This window comes from Gadus chalcogrammus, chromosome 4, assembly GCF_026213295.1.
Source record: "Gadus chalcogrammus isolate NIFS_2021 chromosome 4, NIFS_Gcha_1.0, whole genome shotgun sequence".
Lineage (NCBI taxonomy): Eukaryota > Metazoa > Chordata > Actinopteri > Gadiformes > Gadidae > Gadus > Gadus chalcogrammus.
Window position 1 is genome coordinate 572,211 of NC_079415.1, and position 24,961 is coordinate 597,171.

At 47.0% G+C, this 24,961-nt stretch overlaps 2 protein-coding genes across 6 annotated transcripts in view; one reads left to right on the plus strand and one right to left on the minus strand.

Moving 5' to 3' along the window:
• Window positions 1-2,500: 2,500 nt before the first annotated feature.
• Window positions 2,501-18,330, minus strand: pkp2 (plakophilin 2). The gene is made up of 14 exons (XM_056587572.1): window positions 17,853-18,330; window positions 16,814-16,884; window positions 14,397-14,825; window positions 14,137-14,282; window positions 13,744-13,882; window positions 11,861-12,068; window positions 11,242-11,419; window positions 9,617-9,734; window positions 8,672-8,830; window positions 7,880-8,056; window positions 7,268-7,421; window positions 5,830-6,022; window positions 5,107-5,194; window positions 2,501-4,357 (listed from the first exon to the last, which is right to left on the minus strand). Exons 1-14 carry the CDS (start codon window positions 18,037-18,039, stop codon window positions 4,289-4,291), a joined length of 2,316 nt encoding a protein of 771 aa, XP_056443547.1. The 5' UTR covers window positions 18,040-18,330; the 3' UTR covers window positions 2,501-4,288.
• Window positions 18,331-24,390: 6,060 nt separating this feature from the next.
• The window catches only part of LOC130381847 (NACHT, LRR and PYD domains-containing protein 12-like), a 38,811-nt gene continuing 38,240 nt past the window's right edge, over window positions 24,391-24,961 (plus strand). For all 5 annotated transcript variants that reach the window (XM_056589658.1, XM_056589661.1, XM_056589657.1 and 2 more), the window contains exon 1: window positions 24,391-24,588. The gene's annotated coding sequence lies outside the window, so the exon portion shown is untranslated. The remainder of the gene's footprint in view (window positions 24,589-24,961) is intronic.

Consider the following 24,961-nt stretch of genomic DNA (forward strand, 5'->3'; position numbering starts at 1 on the left):
GCAGGCATGGCTCGAAGGTTATTTAGAGAAATAACCGGATCATAAACGGAGTGATGGAGTGCGCGGGTTCAAGGCCTGTGACGGCGGGAATCTGCCTCGCTGCTGGAGTCCTTGAGCCGTAGGAGCCGCTGTCCTCTAAGCGGGGAATGTGTTGTTCAATGTAAACTGTGAAGTACAATCAAGCTAGACTGGGTGCCCCCAGCCCGTTCTGAGGGCGGCGATTTGATTTCGCCCTGCTGCAGAAGGGTCTAAGAGCAATACATTTCTTTCTGCTTCAAGTTCCGATACGCTTTTGAGGGAGACAGGCTTCTCCCCCTGGCGCGCTATTGGCCAGTTTAACACAATGACGACAGGGAGGCGACGGCAAGCATCCAATTGCGTACAGAGTCCCCTACCTCAGACCAAGCTCCATCGGCTACAATCATATGTGATAGGCTCGCTTGTAGCAGACGATAGCATGTTAAGTTACACATGCACATTATCGTTTTAACGGCAGGTACCTATCCTTAAAAATAATATTTAATTTTTTAATTAGTTTTTATTTTCAACATGTGTTTAACTTGGCACTTCCGACAACTTTGTCAACCCATAATCACATTTATTTGACGAGTTAAAAATAGGTCGTTTACCAAAAGAAAAAATCTCTGAGGATGAACCACTATTTAATTACAGTGCTATGAAGGTAATTAGAAAAATGAGCCCTGATTAAATCTGTCTCTGTCTTCTAGTGCAGTCATTAGAAAGGGTCTCCCCGGAGATTATAGTTTGGTATAAACCGTTTCCGCTGCGCGCTAATAGAGTGTGTATCCTCGCCTTTTTTAATTAGAGCTCAACTCCAATGAAGAAGTGTTGAGAAGAGTGTGAATATGAGACTGACACTGTTGGTGCTACTCACTGTATTACAATAAAGCTGGCACACGTGCACGAACACAGACATGCGTACACGCGCACGAACACAGACGCGCGCACGCAGGGACAAACAGACACGCGCACACACAGGCACTAACACACGCACGAACACAGAGACGTGCTATACACGTGCATCAACACTCGCGCACACGCACACACACGCACGCACGCACGCACACACACACACACACACACACACACACACACACACACACACACACACACACACACACACACACACACACACACACACACACACACACACACACACACACACACACACACACACACACACACACACAAACTATCCGTATACTTTAAAGGCTTTGCCGTTTGGGACAATTCCAGCGTTGTACATCGTTTGATTTATATAAAAGCAAAACAAGTCCTAATCAGATGAAACAGAAAACATCAAAGATAAACAAGCCCTTCCTGTTCCTCTCCGACACGAAACCCCTGCCCACACACGCAGACACGCAGACACCCAAAAACAACCTCCACACATCCACTCGGTTGAAATAGGTTTTTATCGTTTTTCTTTTTTCACTCCTCATTTATCGGTGAGCTGTGGGAGCCGGGATGTTTGATTGACAGCCGCCTGGCTGGGTTCTCCCGCCTGCGGGTGTACCGCAGTGCGGTGTCACACGACAGGACGCCAAGGTTATCAGCGCCAGTTAGTTACAGAGACTAGCCTATCTCAAAGTCGCAAAAACTCACTCTTTTGGGAAAGTAGCACTGACTTACAGAGACCGAGGGGGGCACAAGGAGCGCTGCGCAGATGTGGGAGTTATGCGGTGTCCTTTGAAAAACCTCGATTGAAGATTGTTTGGATGTATTACTTCATGTAGTATAGGACTAAAGCCTTATATGGGTGGTAATGAGGCTAGGAGGGTTGTTATAAAGTTGTACGGACAAAACATAGGGGAGACCGGGTATGGTTGTAACACATTTTTCTTCAGCACCTAAAACTATATATTTTTAAAGCAGTTCTGGACCTTTTTGACAAAGTACCCATTTGTCTGCTACAAGTGGCAACCATATAAATCTCCTCAACTAGGCTATATCACGGATTTTGTGAGATTATGACAAATACAGTATACCTTTGTGACAACCTACCGCACTACCGGGCTAGGTTGTAACACGTACCGGGGTAGGTTGTAACACGTACCGGGGTAGGTTGTAACACGTGGGGTAGGTTGTAACACGTACGGGTAGGTTGTAACAGGTACCGGGGTAGGTTGTAACAGGTACCGGGGTAGGTTGTAACAGGTAGTCAAAATGCAAAAAAACATTGGGACTCCATTTGATATGCAGATTTAATGATAAGCATAAGCAACAGGGTTTGAAAATATATTCACCAAACAAAATATTCTTAAACTTTTGTAAATTAAAACATATGCATTCTGTGTGTGTAGGCCTATGTGTGTGCGTGTGTGTGTGTTACATTGGCAAAGGCAGGCTGGATGCCACACACATCTATAGCCTATGCCTATACATGAGAAATGGTAGGCTACATTCAGTTACTGTAGGTATACAGAAGAAATAGAATCGTATAACATACAATCCATTCTTCACATAGAGAATAAAGATCATATTAATGTTATGAAACTATAAAAAACATACCGTTTATACTTTGTGTGTGTGCATTTGTGTCTCTTGAGAGAGAGAGCTGAACAGTTGTTTTTATTGAGAACAGGGCCACATCTTCAACATCTTCTCTGGTAACAACTTTGTATGTGAGGGGATGATGGTAACACTTTCAAAACATGCATTACAACCCACCTTGCCCTGACATCCATTCCTAAACTAGCTGTATCGGCATGGGGCTTTGACATTAGCAAGGGAGAGACACACCATTCTTTACTAGAGAAACTATAGTTTGACCTGATATAACTCATACAACTTTACAACGGTAACAGTAATAGAAAAAAAAATACGAATAAATAAAAATACTTTCTTACCTTAAAAATTGGATTTCTCTCGTAACTCCTGGAAAAATGGCGCCAACTATTGGAACATTTCCATGAGTGATCGTAAAGGAACGAGGAGACTGAAACTGTCACATGGCTCGAGTCATACCCATGCTCATACCTTATCCATGATTGTTGGAATTGGTGGCGTTATGGTGTGTTCCGGAATCCTCGGACGCCAGCCTTCCGAGTTGCACGTTTGACGTCACTTCCGGACTCGGAGCATTCATAGCGTTCCTGTTTGTCTTTGTTATTGTGGCATGGAGTTAGCTAGTCGTTATTTATTGTTAGCTACATTAGCCTCTTTAGCAAACCAGCCTGAAAATAAACACAACTTTACATTGTATTGCACGGACAGCAAGACCATGCAATTTATAAATTGGTGAACGGAATAAATTAGCAATGTAATCAAGTGTGTAAGAGCATTTAAAATCGACATTAAATTGTCCTACGTGGTACTTAAGCAAAAAATAAATGTCTTCATGGGCGCAGCCATTTTGTTGAGAGCGTCATCACTTTCTCTCGGTCTACTCTCAAGGCTTGATTCCACCGGAGGCGTACGCGCCGCGGGACGGCTGCGCCGCGGTCACCTCTGCTGATCGCTTCCACTCTAATCAATGAGACCATTTCCACCGTTCCACAATATGTGTTTTAAACTTCATGTAACTTTTTAACTTGTATATTATGAATCATTATAATGGCTTCAAATCTTCAAAAACGGATAATTATTGACCAAACTTCAAAATTCATGACAACTATATATATATTGATGGATTATATACCAAGTGTGTTAGTGACGTTTAAATTAGTAACACATTGAAATCCCAATAAAATGTCCTCCTTCACAAAATAAATGGATATTTCCAGAACAATTTCCTGCAAAGTGACATTTATCCACACGGTTAAACGTAAAGTATTCGCATAGCAGTGCAAAACAAAAACAAATACAAAAGAATACCAGATGGTACATAAAGACTACTATAATCATAAGGTTCTCAAAGCTGCCCTCTAAGGGGTACATTTATAAAAACAAACTATACACACATAAGTAAAGGAAATTCAACTTCAGATTATGTTCAATTTTACATAATTTTTTCATCATTCATTCATTGACATTGCTCCCAACCTTTCACATTCATCCATTCATCCATTCATTCATTCATTCATTCATTCCGAGGGTTGATGCGATCATTATACGTGCTTTTGTTAAAAAAAAAACTAGATAAAACGGAATGCTTAAAAGGGCTATTTTAAGTATTCTACTAAACAAACTATCTGCAAAACAATCAATCTGAAAACTTAGAACAACAGATCATTGATTTTATTTAACATAGAATCTACACCAAATGTTCTGAATCACCGCACCAAATGTTTTCCTGCAGCCAGCGCTGGGTTCGTGATTCTACGGTTTAGTCTTGCAAAGAGTTCACAGCTTTCGTGGTCCTGCTGTTGACGAAGTCAATCTTCCTATACCCAGCCTGTTCGAGACAAACACAAAGGAGACTGAGCTCATTGGTATGTCAATGTTACGTACAATATAAAACACTGTTTTTAAGCACTTCCACCGCGCGATACGTGCACCATTAGCCTGGTTCGACTGGCGGACACTTCGCCTCCATCTTGGTTCTCAGCACTAGACATCCTGCTGGCGTTTTGCCCCATCCTGCTGGCGTTTAGAGCCAAGATGGCCACCGGGTGAATAAGGCCCATTGTTTTGAATGTGTTTTTCACACACATAAATGTATCACTCCAGACGAGAACAATAGCAGCGAGCCCCACCTATGTTTACTATGCTATTATACAACAAGCCACACCTACTTTACCGTTCTTTGTCTCAGGCTTAAGTAAACAAAACCCGACCAACGAGCAACAGTTTTTAAATGACTTGTGTTTGTGCTGTAGTGTACTGTACTGTAATGTACTGTAGTGTACTGTACGGTAATGTACTGTAATGTACTGTAGTGTACTGTGCTGTACTGTACTGTAGTGTACTGTAACATACTGTAGACAGTGTACTGTAACGTACTGTAGTGTACGGCCTGTGCTTCAGGATCAGGGGAAAACGGACTGACTGACCCACAAACTGTGTCCTTCAGATACACGGGGCGAGTGTGTGTGTGCGAGTGTGCGTGCGTGCGTGCGTGTGTGAATGACTGTGTGAATGACTGTGTGAATGACTGTATGAATGTCTGTGTGAGTGAGTGCGAGCGTGTGCGCGTGTGGGTACCTTCCGATAGGCCCCGTGGAGGTCGCTGTGTCTCCACATGGTGTGCAGCAGCAGACAGGCCGCCTGCCCGGCCCGGGTCGGACCGAAGCTAGGACACAGAAACAATCCATCGTCCCTTCTTTAATGACTGGAACAGTCTCCATGTAACAGTCTCCATGTAACAGTCTCCTTGTACACTGTGCTGTCCTCCCTTGGGCCGCTCAAAGCGCCTTTACACTCGCTGTTGTTCGTTTGATGTGTAACTTTTTTCCGACATTTTGCCGTTGTTGAGCGGGGGGGGGGGGGGGGGGGTGAGACGACTGTGGCTGTGGTGTCAAGGGGCCACTGGCCCTCTTTTTTCTTGGCTGATGATAGGCCTCTGATCTTTGTAAGCCCCAAACAAAAATTCACATTGTCTTGGGCCTTCGCCGATCGGGGAGCCTATCATGGGCCAGTATAAAATAAAAAATAAAAAAATTTAAAAAAAGATTTTCTTTGAAAGCGTCAGCTATTTATTCTGTTGGTTTGAATTGAAGTTGCCTGCGACAACAATACAATACTAATATTTTAATATAATACCATTTGTCCGAATAATGCAGTTGGTGAAAACGCAGCTAAAATGGTCGAGCATTTGACATATAAATATCCATATATCTAAAAACATATGCGTGATTGGCTATTGATAATCAGGCGCTGTGACAAGGGGAGCTCAGTGTGACCCCCCCGCCCTCCACATGGACTCACCCGTTGTCCTTGGTGCTGATGTTGATGACCTTGGGCAGGGCGCCCTGGTTCACGATGGCCTTGACGCTGCTGGTGTCGTTCTTGGTGAAGTTGGTGAGGATCTGACAGAGGCAGACGGTGAGCTCCGTGGGGACCTCCGTCCCCTGGTCCGAGCTGGGCAGCATGGCCACCAGCTCGGGCAGCACCTGCTTCACTGGGGGGGGGGGGGGGGGGGGGGGGGGTACGGCAGGGATCACCACTCTGGACTCAGGACGTAGCGGGGTTCCCGTGACGTAGCGCACGGTGCAGCCAACACCGTCTTGGTGGTTCTTCATCATCATGATCGGACTAATAATAGATGGTGGCTTTAGATGATTGTTATCCTCACATTTTGGGTCAAGATGAACCAAGACAGGGTAGTTTAACTTATGTTATGGGACTTTAGATCACATGATACAATCTGCCACATTTACCTGTCCATGTTTATTAATGTGCATCGTCCTGAAAAATAAGATAAAAATAATAATAATATCCTGCTGGGATTGAGTGGGCTACCATCAACTAGTTACTCTCTAGTAATTAAGCAGGCGCTCTTAACTAAAGGGACGTATGGTGAATTCTGATGCATGTTGTTTACCCCGGGAGGGTTAGACAGTACAGAGACAGGTCATTAAGGAGCAGGTAGGGGTTAGACAGTACAGAGACAGGTCATTAGGGAGCAGGTAGGGGTTAGACAATACAGAGACAGGTCATTAAGGAGCAGGTAGGGGTTAGACAGTACAGAGACAGGTCATTAAGGAGCAGGTAGGGGTTAGACAGTACAGAGACAGGTCATTAAGGAGCAGGTAGGGGTTAGACAGTACAGAGACAGGTCATTAGGGAGCAGGTAGGGGTTAGACAATACAGAGACAGGTCATTAAGGAGCAGGTAGGGGTTAGACAGTACAGAGACAGGTCATTAAGGAGCAGGTAGGGGTTAGACAGTACAGAGATAGATCATTAAGGAGCAGGTAGGGGTTAGACAGTACAGAGACAGGTCATTAAGGAGCAGGTAGGGGTTGGGCTTTAGACTCCAGGACGGCTCTAGAGCCTGGGGCCTTTGGGGATTGAACCCGGGACCTTTCGGCTGAGTATCCAACACCCTGTAACCACGACAATCAGTCAGGGAGGGTCGGGGAGGTCAGGGAGGGTCAGGGAGGGTCAGGGAGGTCAGGGAGGGTCAGGGAGGGTCGGGGAGGTCAGGGAGGGTCGGGGAGGTTAGGGAGGGTCAGGGAGGGTCAGGGAGGTCAGGGAGGGTCGGGGAGGTCAGGGAGGGTCAGGGAGGGTCAGGGAGGGTCGGGGAGGGTCAGGGAGGTCAGGGAGGGTCAGGGAGGGTCGGGGAGGTTAGGGAGGGTCAGGGAGGGTCAGGGAGGTCAGGGAGGGTCAGGGAGGGTCAGGGAGGTCAGGGAGGGTCAGCGTACCGATGGGGGCGTGCAGCTCGCGGTAGCGGGAGAGGTTCTTGACGAGGGCCACGGCCGTGCGCCTCACGGAGCGGTCTCCCTCCTGCAGCATCCGGCGGACCTGCTGGAGGCCGTTCTCCCGCAGCACCACCGTGTAGCAGATAGCCTCCGTCAGCTGGGCCAATGGGACAGGGGAGTGACAGTTAGCTGGGCCAATGGGACGGGGGGACAGGGGAGTGACAGTCAGCTGGGCCAATGGGACAGGGGAGTGACAGCTGGGCCAATAGGACGGGGGTCAGGTGAGTGACAGGTAGCCCTCAAATTGATCAATGCTTACGTGTTATTTTATCATTGAAAAATACTAACAATGAAAAAAATGAAAGGTTATACATTTGCTAAAATATTAAATATAAGCTAGATATTTATATTATATATCATATCAATTATTGTCCTTAGTATTGGGTGTATGTATATATTTGTATCATAATTATTATTAATGTATATATTATTATTTATCAAGTTGCATATCAGCATAGGTACATAAAACCTTCAACCAACTACAGAGTTCTATCTGGTATAGCGATGTCCCTTTCAGCACGAGCTACGGTCAGAGAGGAGGTCCACCCAGCGCACCATGCCCTGTCCGGCCGTGATGTTCTGCAGCGCCCCCAGCGCCGCCTCCTGGGTGAAGTTGCTGCCGCTGCGCGCCATCAGAGACAGGTACATGCGCACCGTGATGGCGCTCCACAACCACTCGATGCCGTGCGGGTTGGCCTTCTCCTCCAGCAGGGGGCGCTGTCGCTCCAGGTCCTAGGGGGAAAGCGGAGCGTCAGCTGCTGGATGACAGACAGCGCTGTCCTCGGAGAATGTGGGTAACCCTTGCAACCGCACGCGTTAGGAGAAAGGTGAAGACTGGGATTGAAAGTTAAATCATCGTTGTGTTAATCATTTCTACATCCTACTACACGTGCACTTACCTCACGTGCACTTACCTCACGTGCACTTACCTCACGTGCAACAAACAGAAGGCGCAAAGAGGTATAAGAAATACTGAGAACTCAAGAGCTTTGTGTGAGATGAAACGTTTCTCACAGAAGCTTACATTAATGAATCACTAATTAACAATAGTTAACATATTAATGAGCATTATTATCTAGTATTAGCATTAGGGTAAGTGGGTTCAATAACGTATCAATGAATAACTAATGAGTACCTAATATTACATGAACACCATTACCTTAGTTCACATGAACTTCATTAGTAAACATGAACCCCATTAGATAATTATACTGACCCTTTGTTAAGTGTTAACCGTTAGTGAATGCTTATTGCCTCATTAACGATCGTTAAATAACAATAAATCGTTTATTAACGCCCCCTTATTATAAAGTGTCACAGATGGAAGTTTTGAGGAGGGACCCCCACCGTGGTGTTCTTGGGGGGTCGGTGGGTGAAGCAGCCCGGGGACCAGGTGGAGGAGGGGGGGGGCGGGGCCTCAGACAGGTCCCTGAAGAACCTCGGAGGAATCTCCGACTCGATCGCATACGACAGGTTGTGGAGAACACACACACAGTTCTCTGTGGCCTACGGGAGGGGGAGAGGGGGAGAGAGGGAGAGAGAGAGAGAGAGAGGTAGAGAGGTAGAGAGGTAGAGAGATAGAGAGATAGAGAGGTAGAGAGAGAGAGGTAGAGAGAGAGAGAGGTAGAGAGAGAGAGAGAGAGAGAGAGAGAGAGAGAGAGGTAGAGAGAGAGGTAGAGAGAGAGAGAGAGAGAGAGAGAGAGAGAGAGAGAGAGAGGGAGAGGGAGAGGGAGAGGGAGAGGGAGAGAGGGAGAGGGAGAGGGAGAGGGAGAGGGAGAGAGGGAGAGGGAGAGAGAGAAAGACAGAGAGAGATTATTTGAATTGAAGTGGGATGGCCATAACTGTATATCCCATAACACAGCATATTGTAAACAGGCATCAGTGTATTGGCAGGGTGTTTCCCGCTCCTAGCTGGAAGCCCCCGGGTTCGATGCCCAGTGCGTCCCGCCTAACCTGTAGGCCTCCTCGAGCCAGACGACCCCTGACCTCTGACCCCTACCTGCTCCCTAATGCCGTGCATCTGACCAGCAAGAGGCCTTCTAGACTGCAAACAAAATCTACCTTTGGGTACAAAATAAAGTAACTTGAACTTGAACAAGTTGTACATGGTTGAACCTAAGAATGGCCTCGTCTGAACAGCATGTTGTTGTGATTGTGTTATTGTGGGGGCCTTCGCCTGAAGAGTCTGAGCCTGTTGTTGTGTTAGAGACAGAGAGCCCCAGAGGAAGGCTCTGGGCCACACCACTGGGCGGGGGGGGGGGGGGGGGGGGGGCAGAGAGCCCCAGGGCTGACCTTGTCGTCGGGCTGGTAGTCGGCGATGGTCCCGCGGATGTAGTAGACCAGTGCGTCGATGAGGTCCTCACAGTCCCTCATGGCCTTCCTGCAGTCCGGGCCGGCCGAGCTCAGGTTGCTAGGGAACAAAGCAGCCGTTGAACCCGGGCATCGTGCCGCGCCGGCAGCTAGCACTCTGACCAGGCCGCGCCCGCTGAGATTGCCTTTCGGGCGCACTATAACAGAATCCTGGTTTGTAAATACCAGATAAGGTTTATTGAAATGTCAATACATGAAAACCGACTTTAACAATGTTATCAGATTTCAAACTATCCCAGACAACGTATTTTTACGCCAGCGAAACTCATAACGTCAGCTGAAGCGCGACTCGTCGACAGCGGGGTTCTTCGGTGTGTCGCTAGGAGCAACGCGGAGCTGCGGCCGTAGACCTGACAGGAGGAGGGTGAGCTGAGCTCAGCGCAGAAAGGACCGCCGTGAATAACAGACCAGTCCGTCATCGCTCCCGCCCGAGCGTTGCCATGGTGTCTCTGTGGGGTCCTGGTTCAGATAATACCCCAACACGCCTGATACCCCAACACGCCTGATACCCCGACACGCCCGATACCCCGACACGCCCGATACCCCGACACGCCCGATACCCCGACACGCCCGATACCCCGACACGCCCGGTACCCCGACACGCCCGATACCCCGACACGCCCGGTACCCCGACACGCCCGATACCCCGACACGCCCGGTACCCCGACACGCCCGATACCCCGACACGCCCGATACCCCGACACGCCCGATACCCCGACACGCCCGATACCCCAACACGCCTGATACCCCAACACGCCTGAAAGGAGCCCGTGTTTCCCCCAGCACTGTTTAGTTAAGGCGGCCGCCTTAACATCAATAGGGCCCCGCCTTGACTACCAACGTATAAAATATATATATATATATATATTATTATTATTATTATTATGCATTAACAAAGCACAAAACTCTCGTAGGGAAAGAAAACATGATTCCATCAGGTACAAAAAATAAAGATAAATAATGCATTGGTGATGCTGCTCGAAACAATAGTCGTGTGAACTGAAACCACAAACTGAAGCCCTAATCTCCCCCCCAACCCCCAACTTCATTTTCTGGGGGAACACTGGGAGCCATCAATAAACCATTCTCCCGACCCTCCTGAACAACGAGAGTGGAGCTGAAGTCACAGAGACGTGACGGACAATGAACTGAGGGGGCGGCTGGCTCAGCTTTCCTCCTGGAGTAGTTAGAAATGGAGTTTGTGCGACTTTAAAGCAGCACAATGCACTATTCATGTCAATATCTGAATGTAGGCCGCCCTGCAGTCCGCTCTACTTCCTGCTTCCTGCTAACATTGTTCTCCCCCGGACATTAGGGTGATAACATCTTTTGACAAAAACCAGCAACAAGCTGTCTGAGTCGGTCCCCACAGCGTTCTGCTAATTACAGTTTTCTCCAGACAAAAGGATGTTGCTTCACGAAGGCGCTACTGAAAGAAGAAGATCTTAAAAAGATCGCTTGAGACCGAAAGCGCTGCTTCTCCCGCGCCTCTACGACGGTATCTATGAGGCGGCGGAACGCTGCCAGCGGAGGACGGCGGTCCTCACCGCAGACACCCGGTGGCGTTGTGGAAGGTGTCGGCGTCGGCCAGCAGCTCGTCTTTGGGGTTCTCGCCCTCAGACAGCCCGGAGCACGGCACCAGGACCTTGGAGGTGAGGACCGAGAAGCCGTCCTGGGACAGGTGCTCCTTGATCACGTCGTGGGACGAGAGGTTCCACAGGAGACCTGGCAGGGGGAGACCGTTAGAGAGACAGGTAGCAGGCTGTAGACCTGTCAGGGGGAGACCGTTAGAGACAGACAGGTAGCACGCTGTAGACCTGTCAGGGGGAGACCGTTAGAGAGACAGACAGGTAGTTCCCTACCCCAGGATGGTGGGGCAGGAAGGCAGCACGGGGCTTCAGCCCCACGGGTTCAAACCAACAACCCGCCCCCTCCCACCTCGCGGTCGTCCAAACAACTTCTGGATCCAAGTCAAAGTTTGTTTCAGGGTCACAACGACTGGCACACAGAATACACAAACAGACCAGCAACGTGCCAAACAGGAGAGGTGGACCTTTGACTTAGGGCACAAAAACGTCAACAACGACGACAAAAACAACAAAAATGACGACAAAAACAACTATGACAACAACAACGACGTCAACAACAACGGCAGCGAGCACTGACCGGTGAGCTGGCGGCGGGCCTCCACGTCGCGGCAGCTCCGCAGCGCCCGCAGGATGAGGGCCACGCCCTCGCTCTCCTTCACCTCCATCTTGTTCTCGTCGCTCTGGAAGACGAGGTTCCGCAGGGCGCCGGCCGCGGCCCGCTGCACCTCCTCGCTGTCGCTGGGCAGCAGCTGCAGCAGCTTGGGGATCCCGTGGAGGTAGAACACCTGTGGGGGAACACGGCCGCTCGGTTCACCGGGGCGCCAATCGACCAATCACAAACATCGTCGCCCAAGGGGTTCACCGGGGCGCCAATAGACCAATCACAAACATCGTCGCCCAAGGGGTTCCGTCTTCATTGGTTGATTGGTGGTCTGACGTTTCATCCAAAGAAAATGTTAAAATGGGAGCCATATATTGTACATCTAGCTACAGTAGATATTTTAGGGGTCTTATTTTTAATAGCCTTCATCTTTCATCCTGACAGCAATCAATAAACCAAATGCTTTGAAAGAAAACCACCTTGTATCTGTGGCAGGCCTGTAATGAGCCTGGCCAATCACTTCCTTCAGCCAAAGTGAAATGATACACTGGCCGGTCTGTCTGTCTGTCTACCTGTCTGTCTGTCTACCTACCTGTCTGTCTACCTACCTACCTGTCCGTCTACCTTCCTACCTGTCTGTGTACTCAGAGCACATGACTGGTCTTCCAGAAGGCTAAGCAGACCTAATGCCAAAGCGTTTTGGCGGCGTGGCTTTAGAAGGGCGCCTGAAGGTTGTGGTGGCAATTTTTTGAAAAACGATTTAACTCCAAAACTGCCTCCCCCAGCTTTAAGAATAAAGCTGGGGGAGGCCCGTTCCCCTCTGACACACAGGACGGGTCGTACCAACTTCATCCCCCCATGAGTACAGTAACAGGACGGGTCGTACCATCTTCATCCCCCCATGAGTACAGTAACAGGACGGATCGTACCATCTTCCTCCCCCCATGAGTACAGTAACAGGACGGATCGTACCATCTTCCTCCCCCCATGAGTACAGTAACAGGACGGATCGTACCATCTCATCCCCCCATGAGTACAGTAACAGGACGGATCGTACCATCTCATCCCCCCATGAGTACAGTAACAGGACGGATCGTACCATCTCATCCCCCCATGAGTACAGTAACAGGACGGATCGTACCATCTCATCCCCCCATGAGTACAGTAACAGGACGGATCGTAGCATCTTCATCCCTCTATGAGTACAGACCCACGGCGGGTCGTACCATCTTCATCCCCCATGAGTACAGACACACTACAGATCGTACCATCTTCATCCCCCATGAGTACAGACACAGGATTGTACCATCTTCACAGGATTGTACCATCTTCATCCCCCCATGAGTACAGACCATAGATACTATATACCATTTATCCCTGAGATTGACTACAAACTGTTAGGCTTTAAATACTATCTATGGGTCAGCGGCTAGCTGTCGCTCAAGAGGCCGCTCCCCTAATTATTCATACATTTTAACCTCCAATAAAATAAAAACTAGCCTCCTAAAAAAAAATTCACCCCCCTCAGTGTTGTCATGGAGATATAAACTAAACACACTGAGTAGAAGGTTTTTTTGGACCAGGCTGTAAATACGTTTAATAAGACTGTGAAAACGGCCTGTTTAACATGCGAGTCAACGGAGAATTGCTCCCTTTTGGTACCACCTCGTAGTGGCCACCCGGTGCTACTACGCTGGGGGTTTGTCACTTCCGCATTGGATGCTGGTATATCTCGCTGCGGTTGGGGCTTGGTACAGACACAGGACGGATCATACCATCTTCATCCCCCATGCGTACAGACACAGGACGGATCGTACCATCTTCATCCCCCATGCGTACAGACACAGGACGGATCGTACCATCTTCCTGGCGTCGGCGCTGCTGAAGCACTGCTTCTGGATGAAGCTGGCGGCGGTCACCAGGTCGTCCTCGCTGTCCTGCGTCAGCGCGGCCACCGCCCGCTCCAGAGTCAGCTCGGGGGGCTTCACCGCCCACTTCCTGTGGGGACAGGAACAGGAATTATGGAACGATTTTTAGGCTTTACAGTCACACACCGCGACAGGGAAGTCAAGCGCACACATTTTAGACACACTGATTAAGTTAAATGTCCAAAAAAATTACGAGACTTTGTTAATTTTTTTCTAAGCGTTTTTTTTTGGGGAAATTTGTCGATATTTCTTATTTCATGTATTTTTTATATATTTTTTTGGTCTTTTATTTTCAGTAAATAAATTGTGTTTGAATATACTCACTGAGCCCGGCCGCTGGCCCACTGGACGGGCGACTCAGGCTCCGCCCCCCTGGGGGCGTCCAGCTCCATGCTGACGGCCGACGCGGCGTCCAGACCCTCGAAGCACAGCTCCCTCCTGGCCTTGATCAGCCAGCTCAGCCCCACCCCCTGCTCCTCGGGCTCCTCCCCCTGCCCCTCCCCCTGCCCCTCCCCCTGTTCCTCCCCCTGCTGCTCACCCTCCCGCTCCCCCTCCCGCTCCTGGGTCGCCCCGGGGAGGGTCACCCTGCTCCTCTCTGCCGTGCCGGTCTCCCAAGGGGCATGGCTCTGGACCAGCCCACCCCCCCCCGCCGCCGCCCTGCGGGGGGGCGGGGCCGTGCGGGCGGGGCCCTGGAGCCCGGGGTGGGCGGGGCTGCGCCGGGCGCTGTAGGTGGCGCCGTGGAGCCGCGTGGTGTGCGGGACCTCGGAGAAGGCGTAGCGCTTGTGCGGCACTGAGCCGTACGGCCGCTCCGGCAGGGGCGCCATCTTGGGGGGGGCCCCGGGCCCCGGGATGGTGTAGGTCCCCAGGCTCCGGCCGGCGGCCCCGTAGCGCAGGGGGGGGCGGGGCAGCACCGGGCTGGGGGCCGGAGACACCTCCACCCTCCGAGAGGGGCGGCGCAGCGACCGGCAGGACGCCGTCGGGGGCGGGCTGAAGGCGGAGCCGCTCCTCAGCGTCTGGGGACGGGGGGGACAAAGGTTCTGTGGTTCTTTATCGATCAAACGGGGGGACAAAGGTTCTGTGGTTCTTTATTGATCAAACAGGAGGACAAAGGTTCTTTGGTTCTTTATCGATCAAACAGGGGGACAAAGGTTTTGTGGTTCTTTATCGATCAAACAGGGGGATAAAGGTTCTCTGGTTCTTTATTGATCAAACAGGGGGGACAAAGGTTCTTTGGTTCTTTATCGATCAAACAGGGGGACAAAGGTTCTGTGGTTCTTTATCGATCAAACAGGGGGATAAAGGTTCTCTGGTTCTTTATTGATCAAACAGGGGACAAAGGTTCTGTGGTTCTTTATTGATCAAACAGGGGGGACAAAGGTTCTTTGGTTCTTTAGCGATCAAACAGGGGGACAAAGGTTCTGTGGTTTTTTATCGATCAAACAGGGGGACAAAGGTTCTTTGTGTCTTTATCGATCAAACAGGGGTATAAAGGTTCTGTGGTTCTTTATCGATCAAACAGGGGGATAAAGGTTCTCTGGTTCTTTATTGATCAAACAGGGGGGACAAAGGTTCTTTGGTTCTTTATCGATCAAACAGGGGGGACAAAGATTCTTTGGTTCTTTATCGATCAAACAGGGGGACAAAGGTTCTGTGGTTTTTTATCGATCAAACAGGGGGACAAAGGTTCTGTGGTTCTTTATTGATCAAACAGGGGGATAAAGGTTCTTTGGTTCTTTATCGATCAAACAGGGGACAAAGGTTCTCTTCTTTATCGATCAAACAGGGGGACAAAGGTTCTGTGGTTCTGTATCGATCAAACAGGAGTGAAGGTTCTCTGGTTCTTTATTGATGAAACGGTGGTTAAGGTTCTTTGGTTCTTTATTGATCAAACAGGGGATAAAGGTTCTTTGGTTCTTTATCGATCAAACGGTGGTAAAGGTTCTTTGGGTCTTTATCGATCAAACAGGGGGGACAAAGGTTCTGTGGTTCTTTATTGATCAAACAGGGGGACAAAGGTTCTCTGGTTCTTTATCGATCAAACAGGGGGGATAAAGGTTCTCTGGTTCTTTATTGATCAAACAGGGGGAACAAAGGTTCTCTGGTTCTTTATCGATCAAACAGGGGGAACAAAGGTTCTTTGGTTCTCTATTGATCAAACAGGGGGATAAAGGTTCTCTGGTTCTTTATTGATCAAACAGGGGATAAAGGTTCTTTGGGTCTTTATCGAGCAGACGTGGGGGGACACGGTTCTTTAGATCTTTATCGATTTAACATGGGGGGGATACGGTTCTTTGGATCGAGCAGATGTGGGGGAATATGGTTCTTTGGTTCTTTATCGAGCAGACGTGCGGGGATACAGTTCTTTGGTTCTTTATCAATCCAACAGGGGAACCAGGAGGTGAGTTGTGACGATGGTTTGTTTTACGAGGAACAGAAGCTGAACAGTTCTTCTCTGCCGGGTGGTGAGCGCGTAGTTTTTCCGCGGTCTGCATTTGAGGACATTCAAAGCAGACGACATAGACCGGGGCCTCACCGTGGAACGAAGCCACTGATTGGTTCTTCCAGGATACAGAGCGAGGGAGGGAGCGATTTGATAGGTTCACCTTTCATAACACCCTCCAATAAAACGATAACACCAATAAGTTGCATTCCTTTTATGCAACTAATATGATATAATAAAAAGAGCCAAAGATAGAGAGAAAGAAAGAGTGATAGATATGAAGCGATAAAGATATTGGGGGAAATAAAGAGAGAAGCAATAAACCCAAACACAAAGGAGGAAAGTTAGGAGGAGACGAAGATAGAGAGAAAAATATAAATATAGAAAGACAGGTAGAGAGAGAGACGGAAAGAAAGAATAAGATGACAACAAATACGAATGAGAGAGAGAAAGAAAGAAGGAATGAAAGAAAGAAAAAGCTATACATCGAAAGAAGGAAACAAACAAAAAGAGGAGGGAGACAAAGGAGAGAGAGAGAGAGAGAGAGAGAGGGGATCTTACGCTGTTGTGCGACGGTCCGTCTCTGTAGTCTGAGCTCCAGGACAGACTCCTTTGGGCATGATGGACGCTACCTGGATGGTGGTGGAGAGGGTTAGCTGCCTGGTGGTAGCATCAAGACATGTCTCACTGTCACACTAATTATGTCATTACCTTACACACACATACACACTTACGCACAAATGGCAACGACGCGCTAATTACTCATTGCCACTGCGGAGGTTGATCCAATTGAAGATAAGTCAGCACTTAAAAGTTAAAACAGATTTTTGTCCCTCCCGACTCGTCACGATGAGAATGTGAAAGCATTCAGGTTCAACCCAACGTTTCTCCAGCTTTTAACCTGTTTCTGTGAGGGATCATATGCTTTATGTGAGTTTGTATTAATCACGCAACCTCTGGTTGTCCGTACATGTCCGTTCAGGATTCGGTGAGGCATCGTCCCACAGTGGGGTTGGATTATTAGAACCGTGAAAACACGGGAAACTAGACTGTAATAAATACTTCCTTTGGTCGATGGTTTATTTAAAAGTACCTTGTTGTCCCTTGTTTACTACTATGTAGTAGGCTACAGACCTGCAATATGCCTGAGGTTTCTGTTCGTACAAAGATCTCTCTCATAGACGTACACACGCGCACACACACACACACACACACACACACACACACACGCTTACACACACACACACACACACACACACACACACACACACACACACACACACACACACACACACACACACACACACACACACACACACACACACACACACACACACACACAGAGAAGATATGCTACTCATTAACCTGTTGGGCCAGAAGCCGCTCCATTCAGTTGGAGCGTGTTGGCTGTGAGCTGTTGAGCCCAAACACACCAGAGCGATAATGGCAAAACAACGTTAAACGGCCACCGCAGCTCGTCTAGCACAGTTCAATGCATACTTATTATTCCATTCTCTATGAGTTCGCCATTGCAGGTCTCCCAACTTGAACCATAACTTGATATGCAGGTGTTATGAAGAGCGCTGACTAAATGGCCTACCGTTTGAGGCGGACTTCTTCCCCTTGCGGGCCAGGGTGAGCTGGACCTGCTGCTGGACCCGGACGCTCCGGTCGACGGAGTGGAACCTGGCCGGGCTCAGGATGCTGTGCTCGGCCGGCAGGGCCAGACTGCTGTCGTCCAGGACCTGAGGGGGGAGAACGGACTTGAAACAACCCTCGTCCCCCATCTCGGATCCTTCCGTTGTCGGTCAACGACGGCTGGTCGTCTCCCCCTGTTTTGAGGGCATAACTTCTCCGGTATCGGTTACTTATTGTCGTCCGCCTGTGTGTGTTTTATGGGACAGACCAGGTGCGCGGTCCCAGTGCAGTGCGCCAGGACTGTGTAAAGTTGCTATGCTTTGTTTCAGGGCGTCACCCGGTGTCATTTTACCCGAGGCTCTGTTAAAGCGAGACGCCCCGTTCCGCGGGTTCAGGTGAGAAGCTGAACGACAGTTGAGTCATTTGCGTGGCGAGGGAATGACGGCGGTGGATGACCCTGAGTGGTGTTGTTTTTTTAACTTGAAATTGTAAATTAAAGCACACACGAACACGTACACACACACACACACACACACACACACACACACACACACACACACACACACACACACACACACACACACACACACACACACACACACACACGCACACGCACACGCACGCACGCACGCGTATTTCTGTGTGTGTGTGTGTGTGTGTGTGTGTGTGTGTGTGTGTGTGTGTGTGTGTGTGTGTGTGTGTGTGTGTGTGTGTGTGTGTGTGTGTGTGTGTGTGTGTGTGAGAGCCATGATGTATTAGATCCAGAATTGATAACCCCCCTTCATGGCGGTCAACAGACGGCTTCCTTCCTCCTTCACAGGTCTGGCAGGTTATCCCCCCTCCACCGCCATGACATCATGGAGGACTCCGAGTCCATCTACTCCCCCTGCTGGTCGGTGGTCATACTGCAGCTCAATTAAGATCCCTGACAATATATTGCTTGAATATTGCTGATGGTAACCATTCTTTCTGTTTTTTTCTTTAAGGCGAACAATTTGTCTGTCTTTTGTTTAATTGTGTTTGGAGGTTCGTCATCAAGGCATAATCCTTATATTCGTTTTTTCGAGCTGTAGTGGACGACACGGGACCCTAGGGGGCAATAAGGAAGCATACAAGTCGTTCTTTGAACCTTCATGTGTCATTAAAACCACATTTAGATTAACATCAGACTAGCTCTTAGAAATCATACGTTTTACACATACACACAATCCTGGATCTGTGTGAACTACATCCAGAGGAACCGATAGAAACGGGGGGCACGTTTCGACGTCTGATGTCGCAAAAGGGCTGGTGATGAAATGGCCTGTGATGGATGAGCGGTTTATCACAGCCGGTGTTAAAATAAGGGCTCCTCTTTTGATGAGACAGAGCTGAACATCTTAGTCATACAGCTATTAGTTCATGATAATAAAGAATATTCCATTAAATGGTTATGGATTTATTTGATTTGTCAAATAAGGATTAAACGGCCGGATATGCAAATTGTTTGTGTTCGTCAGTTTTCTTCATTTCGTTGATTGACGTAACATCTGTAGTCTCTCTTCCTCTCTCTCCCACACATACAAAATAAACGGGCTCACATGTCGATTATCAAATCGTGGAATCAGGGGCGGCCCCAGCACATTTGGCGCTCTAGGCGAGCTTCACTCCTGGCGCTCCCCCCACCTCCGCAAAAAATAAATAAAAATAATAATAATAATAATAATAATAATAATAATAAAAAATAAAAAATAGTTCGTTAATTCCCCACGAAAACTGAATTGCAACCTTGAAAAACTGTTTTGCCCTGTAACTGCATTTCTTTCACATAAACACAACAACGATCGCAACGATGAACAAACATTAATTCAAGAATAAAATCCACGGAGGAAAAAATTGCGCCCCGGATGGCTTTTGCCTCTTCATTTTCTTGATTTCGTTCTTGATTCTTGATTCTTGAAAACACTCTAACCAAACGCCTTATAGTACTAGCATGTTCTGACGAGACCAAGGAGGTAGGTTCCCCTTCCGTTTTCGATTTTTGGCTAATTTTACCCTAATGTTAGATTTATTTTTTTTAATGTCAAAATATTGGTTGGAGATATAGAAGGGGCGCAAAAATATGCGCCAGGAGGGAAAAAAATTATATATATATATTTTTTTTTTTCGGGCGCATTATTTTGCGCTCCCCCTCTAGATGGCGCTCTAGGCGGCCGCCTAACCCGCCTGTAGGGAAGGCCGCCCCTGCGTGGAATAGCGCTGGAGCCGTAGGGAGTGAATGGGCTGCTGGAGCACCCGCTCTGAACGACAAACATCACCGGGGATGGCGTTACATTGTAGTGAATGAACCCCCTCTCCGTCTGCAGACAACGCCAAAGGGGCCTTTTCCCGTCAGCGACCGACACTAAAGTGCCCTTGCACTGCGATTCCTCTGAGCAGCCAGCAGCAGGGGAATGAATAACGCCATCCAGGGGCGATTCTAGGTTCTGACTTTTGGGGGGGCTGAACCCAAGGAAGCCAAAGGGGTCCATGAAGTAGCCTAAATAAAGTCCTGTCCAAAAGAAAAATTATTCCACAACCTTTATATCTATCTTAATTACTATGCTGTTGTATGTCTAAGCCAATAGCTGGCAGTGTCAGCTAAAAAGTGCAGTTCTGAACCACAAAAGTGATGAAAGGAAAAAAGACTGTTTGGATGAAGGAATAATCCATGGATGTGAACTGTTCAAACAATTTTTAGGCATATTACATTTCCTATTTTGTAAGTTTCACTCAAAAATGACCATATTTTCCCTTTTTTTTTTTTTTTTTTTTTTCAGTTTCATGGACCAATACAATTTTATAATTTGTATCAACATACATTTTTATTAATGTATGTTTATGCAAAAAAATCAACAAGTACAACATGTACTAGCCTAATACTATGATTAACAGACCACTATTTCGGGAGCACTAAACTATGTTGTCTCACTTTCAAGGATCAATGCATTTTAATAAATCTTCTGATGCAAAAAAATCTTGTTGTTCTGATGCTAAAGAAAGGGTGCTAATTTTCAGTAAAAAACAAAAAGCTGGCATTATTTTATCACCTGAGGGCATTTTCATTGCCATAACAACGTGAGCTAATGAACAAGTCTACAACATGTTCTAGAACAGTGATTCTCAATAATTTTCTGTCATTCCCCCCCTAGGCGCCCTCCCTGAATTGAAATAGCCTACTATTGAGAACCTGCTAATATTTATTTATTTAGATTAATAAAATTAGCGGAAATAACATCTGCAACAACTTAAAACTATTTCCAACTTCGGTTTATTAACTCAATTTGAAACATTTAAACAAGACTGCTAAGTCTGCGTGAATCTCAAAACAGAGAAACAAGAGCAAATGATTCACTGGGGTTTGCATTTAATTTAAAATATTTTTAAACAGTAAACATTGGTCACTTGTCAGCTTCATCAGCTTATTCCCTTTCAAAAAAATAATATATGTTCATCTTTCAAGCATCAATAAAGACACCAAGTCCCTCTGTCATGACTCTGTAAGATCAAAATTATTGTAAAACTTCTGACCCTTGGTATTATGTTTATGTAAAATAAAATAAGTAACTTATTCAAATAAATAAATAAATGAGACACTAAGTCCCGTCTGCTGCTCGCGCCCCCCCGACACCTTTTATCAGCTGAAGGCGTTTCCATGAGTCTCTTAGTATTAGAACATGTGGTACTGGTTGATTAGCTCAGTTGTTATGGCCATGAATATGCCCTCAGCTGATAAAATAATGCCAGCGTTTTTTTTCAACTGAAAATTAGCACCCATGTCAACTTTTTCTGCTCCTTGCACCTTATCATGCTTATCATGCTACGCAGCATTACAAGCCTCTGCCGACTAAACCATCAAGCATTCAAGAGGAGGCATAGATAGAATCGCCTTGTGGCCAACTGATGTTTAATACATCTGACAGATTATGTCAAGGTTTTAAAATGAATATTATTAGTATTACCTGGTCATGTTATTACATAGCTGGAAATCGTGGATTTTCTGATAAAGAATAGTTAGCCTTTGTGACAGAAAAAAACAGCAGAAACTATGTTAGGTGCGCTCGTGCTGCATTTTTGGTTTTGTTAAACAGGAGTCTCACACCCACAAATCAGAGGTTAGAGATTCCTGCAGGAAGGTTGCGCTCGATTTCGAAAAAAACAGCAGTGAGAATGGGCTCTATCTGAGAACGGCTCCAAATAAGCAACAGAATCATCAAAGTGCGAACTGTGTTCTCTGTGTTGTTTTCCATTGTTGTTAAAACTCTGACTGGCGGCAGACTTTATAATGGTCCATGCAGCGGACGCTTGGTGATGACGTGTTACGACGTGATGACGTATGTACAAGAGCCTACCATGGCCAGGCCACAGTTGCGACGGCCAACGGCCACGGCCAGATGGCCTAGTGTGAGTGCAGGCCAGAGAACAATGGGGCCAGTTGAGCATGGTTAGGTGTGAAAACGGCCAACGGCCAGATGGCCTAGTGTGAGTGCACCCTAAATCCCTTCTAGTTCTTAGTGGAAAGAAACAATAACCACTTAACTATTGAATTCTAGAGATTTTTAGGTAAACTACATTGGCAAAATTGAGACTTATAAATCTGAGATCAACTTTCAGTGGATTCAAAGTAGGATTGCAGAGAAGATTTGTTTGTTTGTTTGCTGGGCTTTTTGTATTTGATGCTGGTGTGCTAAGCCAATAACAGGCCAATGATTTTCTATCGAAGTATTATCCATGCTGTTGCATGTCCTTTCCACTAGATGGCAAAAAACTCAAGAATGGTGACCATTGTTAGCTAATGTACTTTAATAACTTCAAAGTAATTTTTCACAAAAAAAAAAAGATACGGGGCTTTTGAGGTGAGATTCTGGGGTTCAGTCCCGAAAGCCGCCCCCCCCCCCCCCCCCCCCCCCCGCTCTGCCCCTGTTCCAGCTGAACAGTGGTTTGATCCCCAGTGTCTGCAGCCTAACCGATAGCATCTTATAGAGCAAGATGCCCCCTCAGTTAACCCCTCCCTGTTCCACTACCACATATATCCTTAAACACTGTCTAACCCCTCCCTGTTACATTACCACATATATCCTTAAACACTGTCTAACCCCTCCCTGCTCCATTACCACATATATCCTTAAACACTGTCTAACCCCTCCCTGTTCCATTACCAAATATACCCTTAAACACTGTCTAACCCCTACCTGTTCCATCACCACATATATCCTTAAACACTGTCTAACCCCTCCCTGTTCCATTACCACATATATCCTTAAACACTGTCTAACCCCTCCCTGTTCCATTACCACATATATCCTTAAACACTGTCTAACCCCTACCTGTTCCATTACCACATATATCCTTAAACACTGTCTAACCCCTACCTGTTCCATTACCACATATATCCTTAAACACTGTCTAACCCCTACCTGTTCCATTACCACATATATCCTTAAACACTGTCTAACCCCTACCTGTTCCATTACCACATATATCCTTAAACACTGTCTAACCCCTCCCTGTTCCATTCCCACATATATCCTTAAACACTGTCTAACCCCTACCTGTTCCATTACCACATATATCCTTAAACACTGTCTAACCCCTACCTGTTCCATTCCCACATATATCCTTAAACACTGTCTAACCCCTCCCTGTTCCATTACCACATATATCCTTAAACACTGTCTAACCCCTACCTGTTCCATTCCCACATATATCCTTAAACACTGTCTAACCCCTACCTGTTCCATTACCACATATATCCTTAAACACTGTCTAACCCCTACCTGTTCCATTCCCACATATATCCTTAAACACTGTCTAACCCCTCCCTGTTCCATTACCACATATATCCTTAAACACTGTCTAACCCCTACCTGTTCCATTACCACATATATCCTTAAACACTGTCTAACCCCTCCCTGTTCCATTACCACATATATCCTTAAACACTGTCTAACCCCTCCCTGTTCCATCACCATATATATCCTTAAACACTGTCTAACCCCTACCTGTTCCATTACCACATATATCCTTAAACACTGTCTAACCCCTCCCTGTTCCATTACCACATATATCCTTAAACACTGTCTAACCTCTCCCTGCTCCATTACCACATATATCCTTAAACACTGTCTAACCCCTCCCTGTTCCATTACCACATATATCCTTAAACACTGTCTAACCTCTCCCTGCTCCTGGCAGTATGCATACAAATGTCAAACACAAGGATGGTTTACGACACCTGGGGACATGTTGAACCAGAATAAGGCAGAGTTTGAATTTCTTATTTATTTGTCTCTTAATATTATGACTTCCTTATCATTGATACCACCATGCATTTGGACAAGTTGGTTGTTATCAGACTCTACAGTGTGTGTGTGTGTGTGTGTGTGTGTGTGTGTGTGTGTGTGTGTGTGTGTGTGTGTGTGTGTGTGTGCTGTGAAACCTTCGATTTCCCTGAAAACACTTGACATGCGCTGAGAGGGGAGGGGGTTTCCGTCTCTCTCTCGTTCAGTTACTTCATCATCTGACGGTCCGTCGCAGCGGGGAGCTTTTCTTCTCCGCTTTGAAAACCTTTCACCTGATTAACTTGTTTTATTGACACTTTAACCTCAGTTTCTTCCCTTAAATTTATACTTTTGTAACTTTATACCGTATGGACGCATTTTAATCACGGAAAAGATAAGGTAAGGTAGGTCGACAATTTACAGTTTATGTTGACTTTAGGTTAGGTATATGATAATGAACAACCAGTTTACTACCGTTAATATTGTCTTTAGGTTACTGGTATATGATATTGATCTCATCTTGGTAAATGTTTAAAAAAAAATATATACATATATATTTTTTACAATATGTCAATTAGTTATGAAGAGGCCCTCCGTTGTTTGTTCTTAATTGTATAACCTATCACTCGATTTCGGAAAATTAGATGTTTTTACCTAATATATAAAAAGGGGCTCCCCCCCCCCCCCCCGCTCGCGTAGGGCACAGAAACGGCCAGCAGCGGCCCTGCGTGTATTGCTTATCAATAAAGACAGTAGAGCAGAGGTCTTCAAC

What these genes read in the sequence shown, in the direction of transcription:
- pkp2 (XM_056587572.1), bottom strand. Translation starts at nt 18,039, where the DNA reads ATGGGGGACGAGGGTTGTTTCAAGTCCGTTCTCCCCCCTCAGGTCCTG. An exon ending in GACCCCCCAAGAACACCACG is followed by an intron (nt 8,057 to 8,671) that starts GTGGGGGTCCCT and finishes CTTTCCCCCTAG; the next exon opens with GACCTGGAGCGACAGCGCCC. An exon ending in TCACGGCCGGACAGGGCATG is followed by an intron (nt 7,422 to 7,879) that starts GTGCGCTGGGTG and finishes CCATTGGCCCAG; the next exon opens with CTGACGGAGGCTATCTGCTA.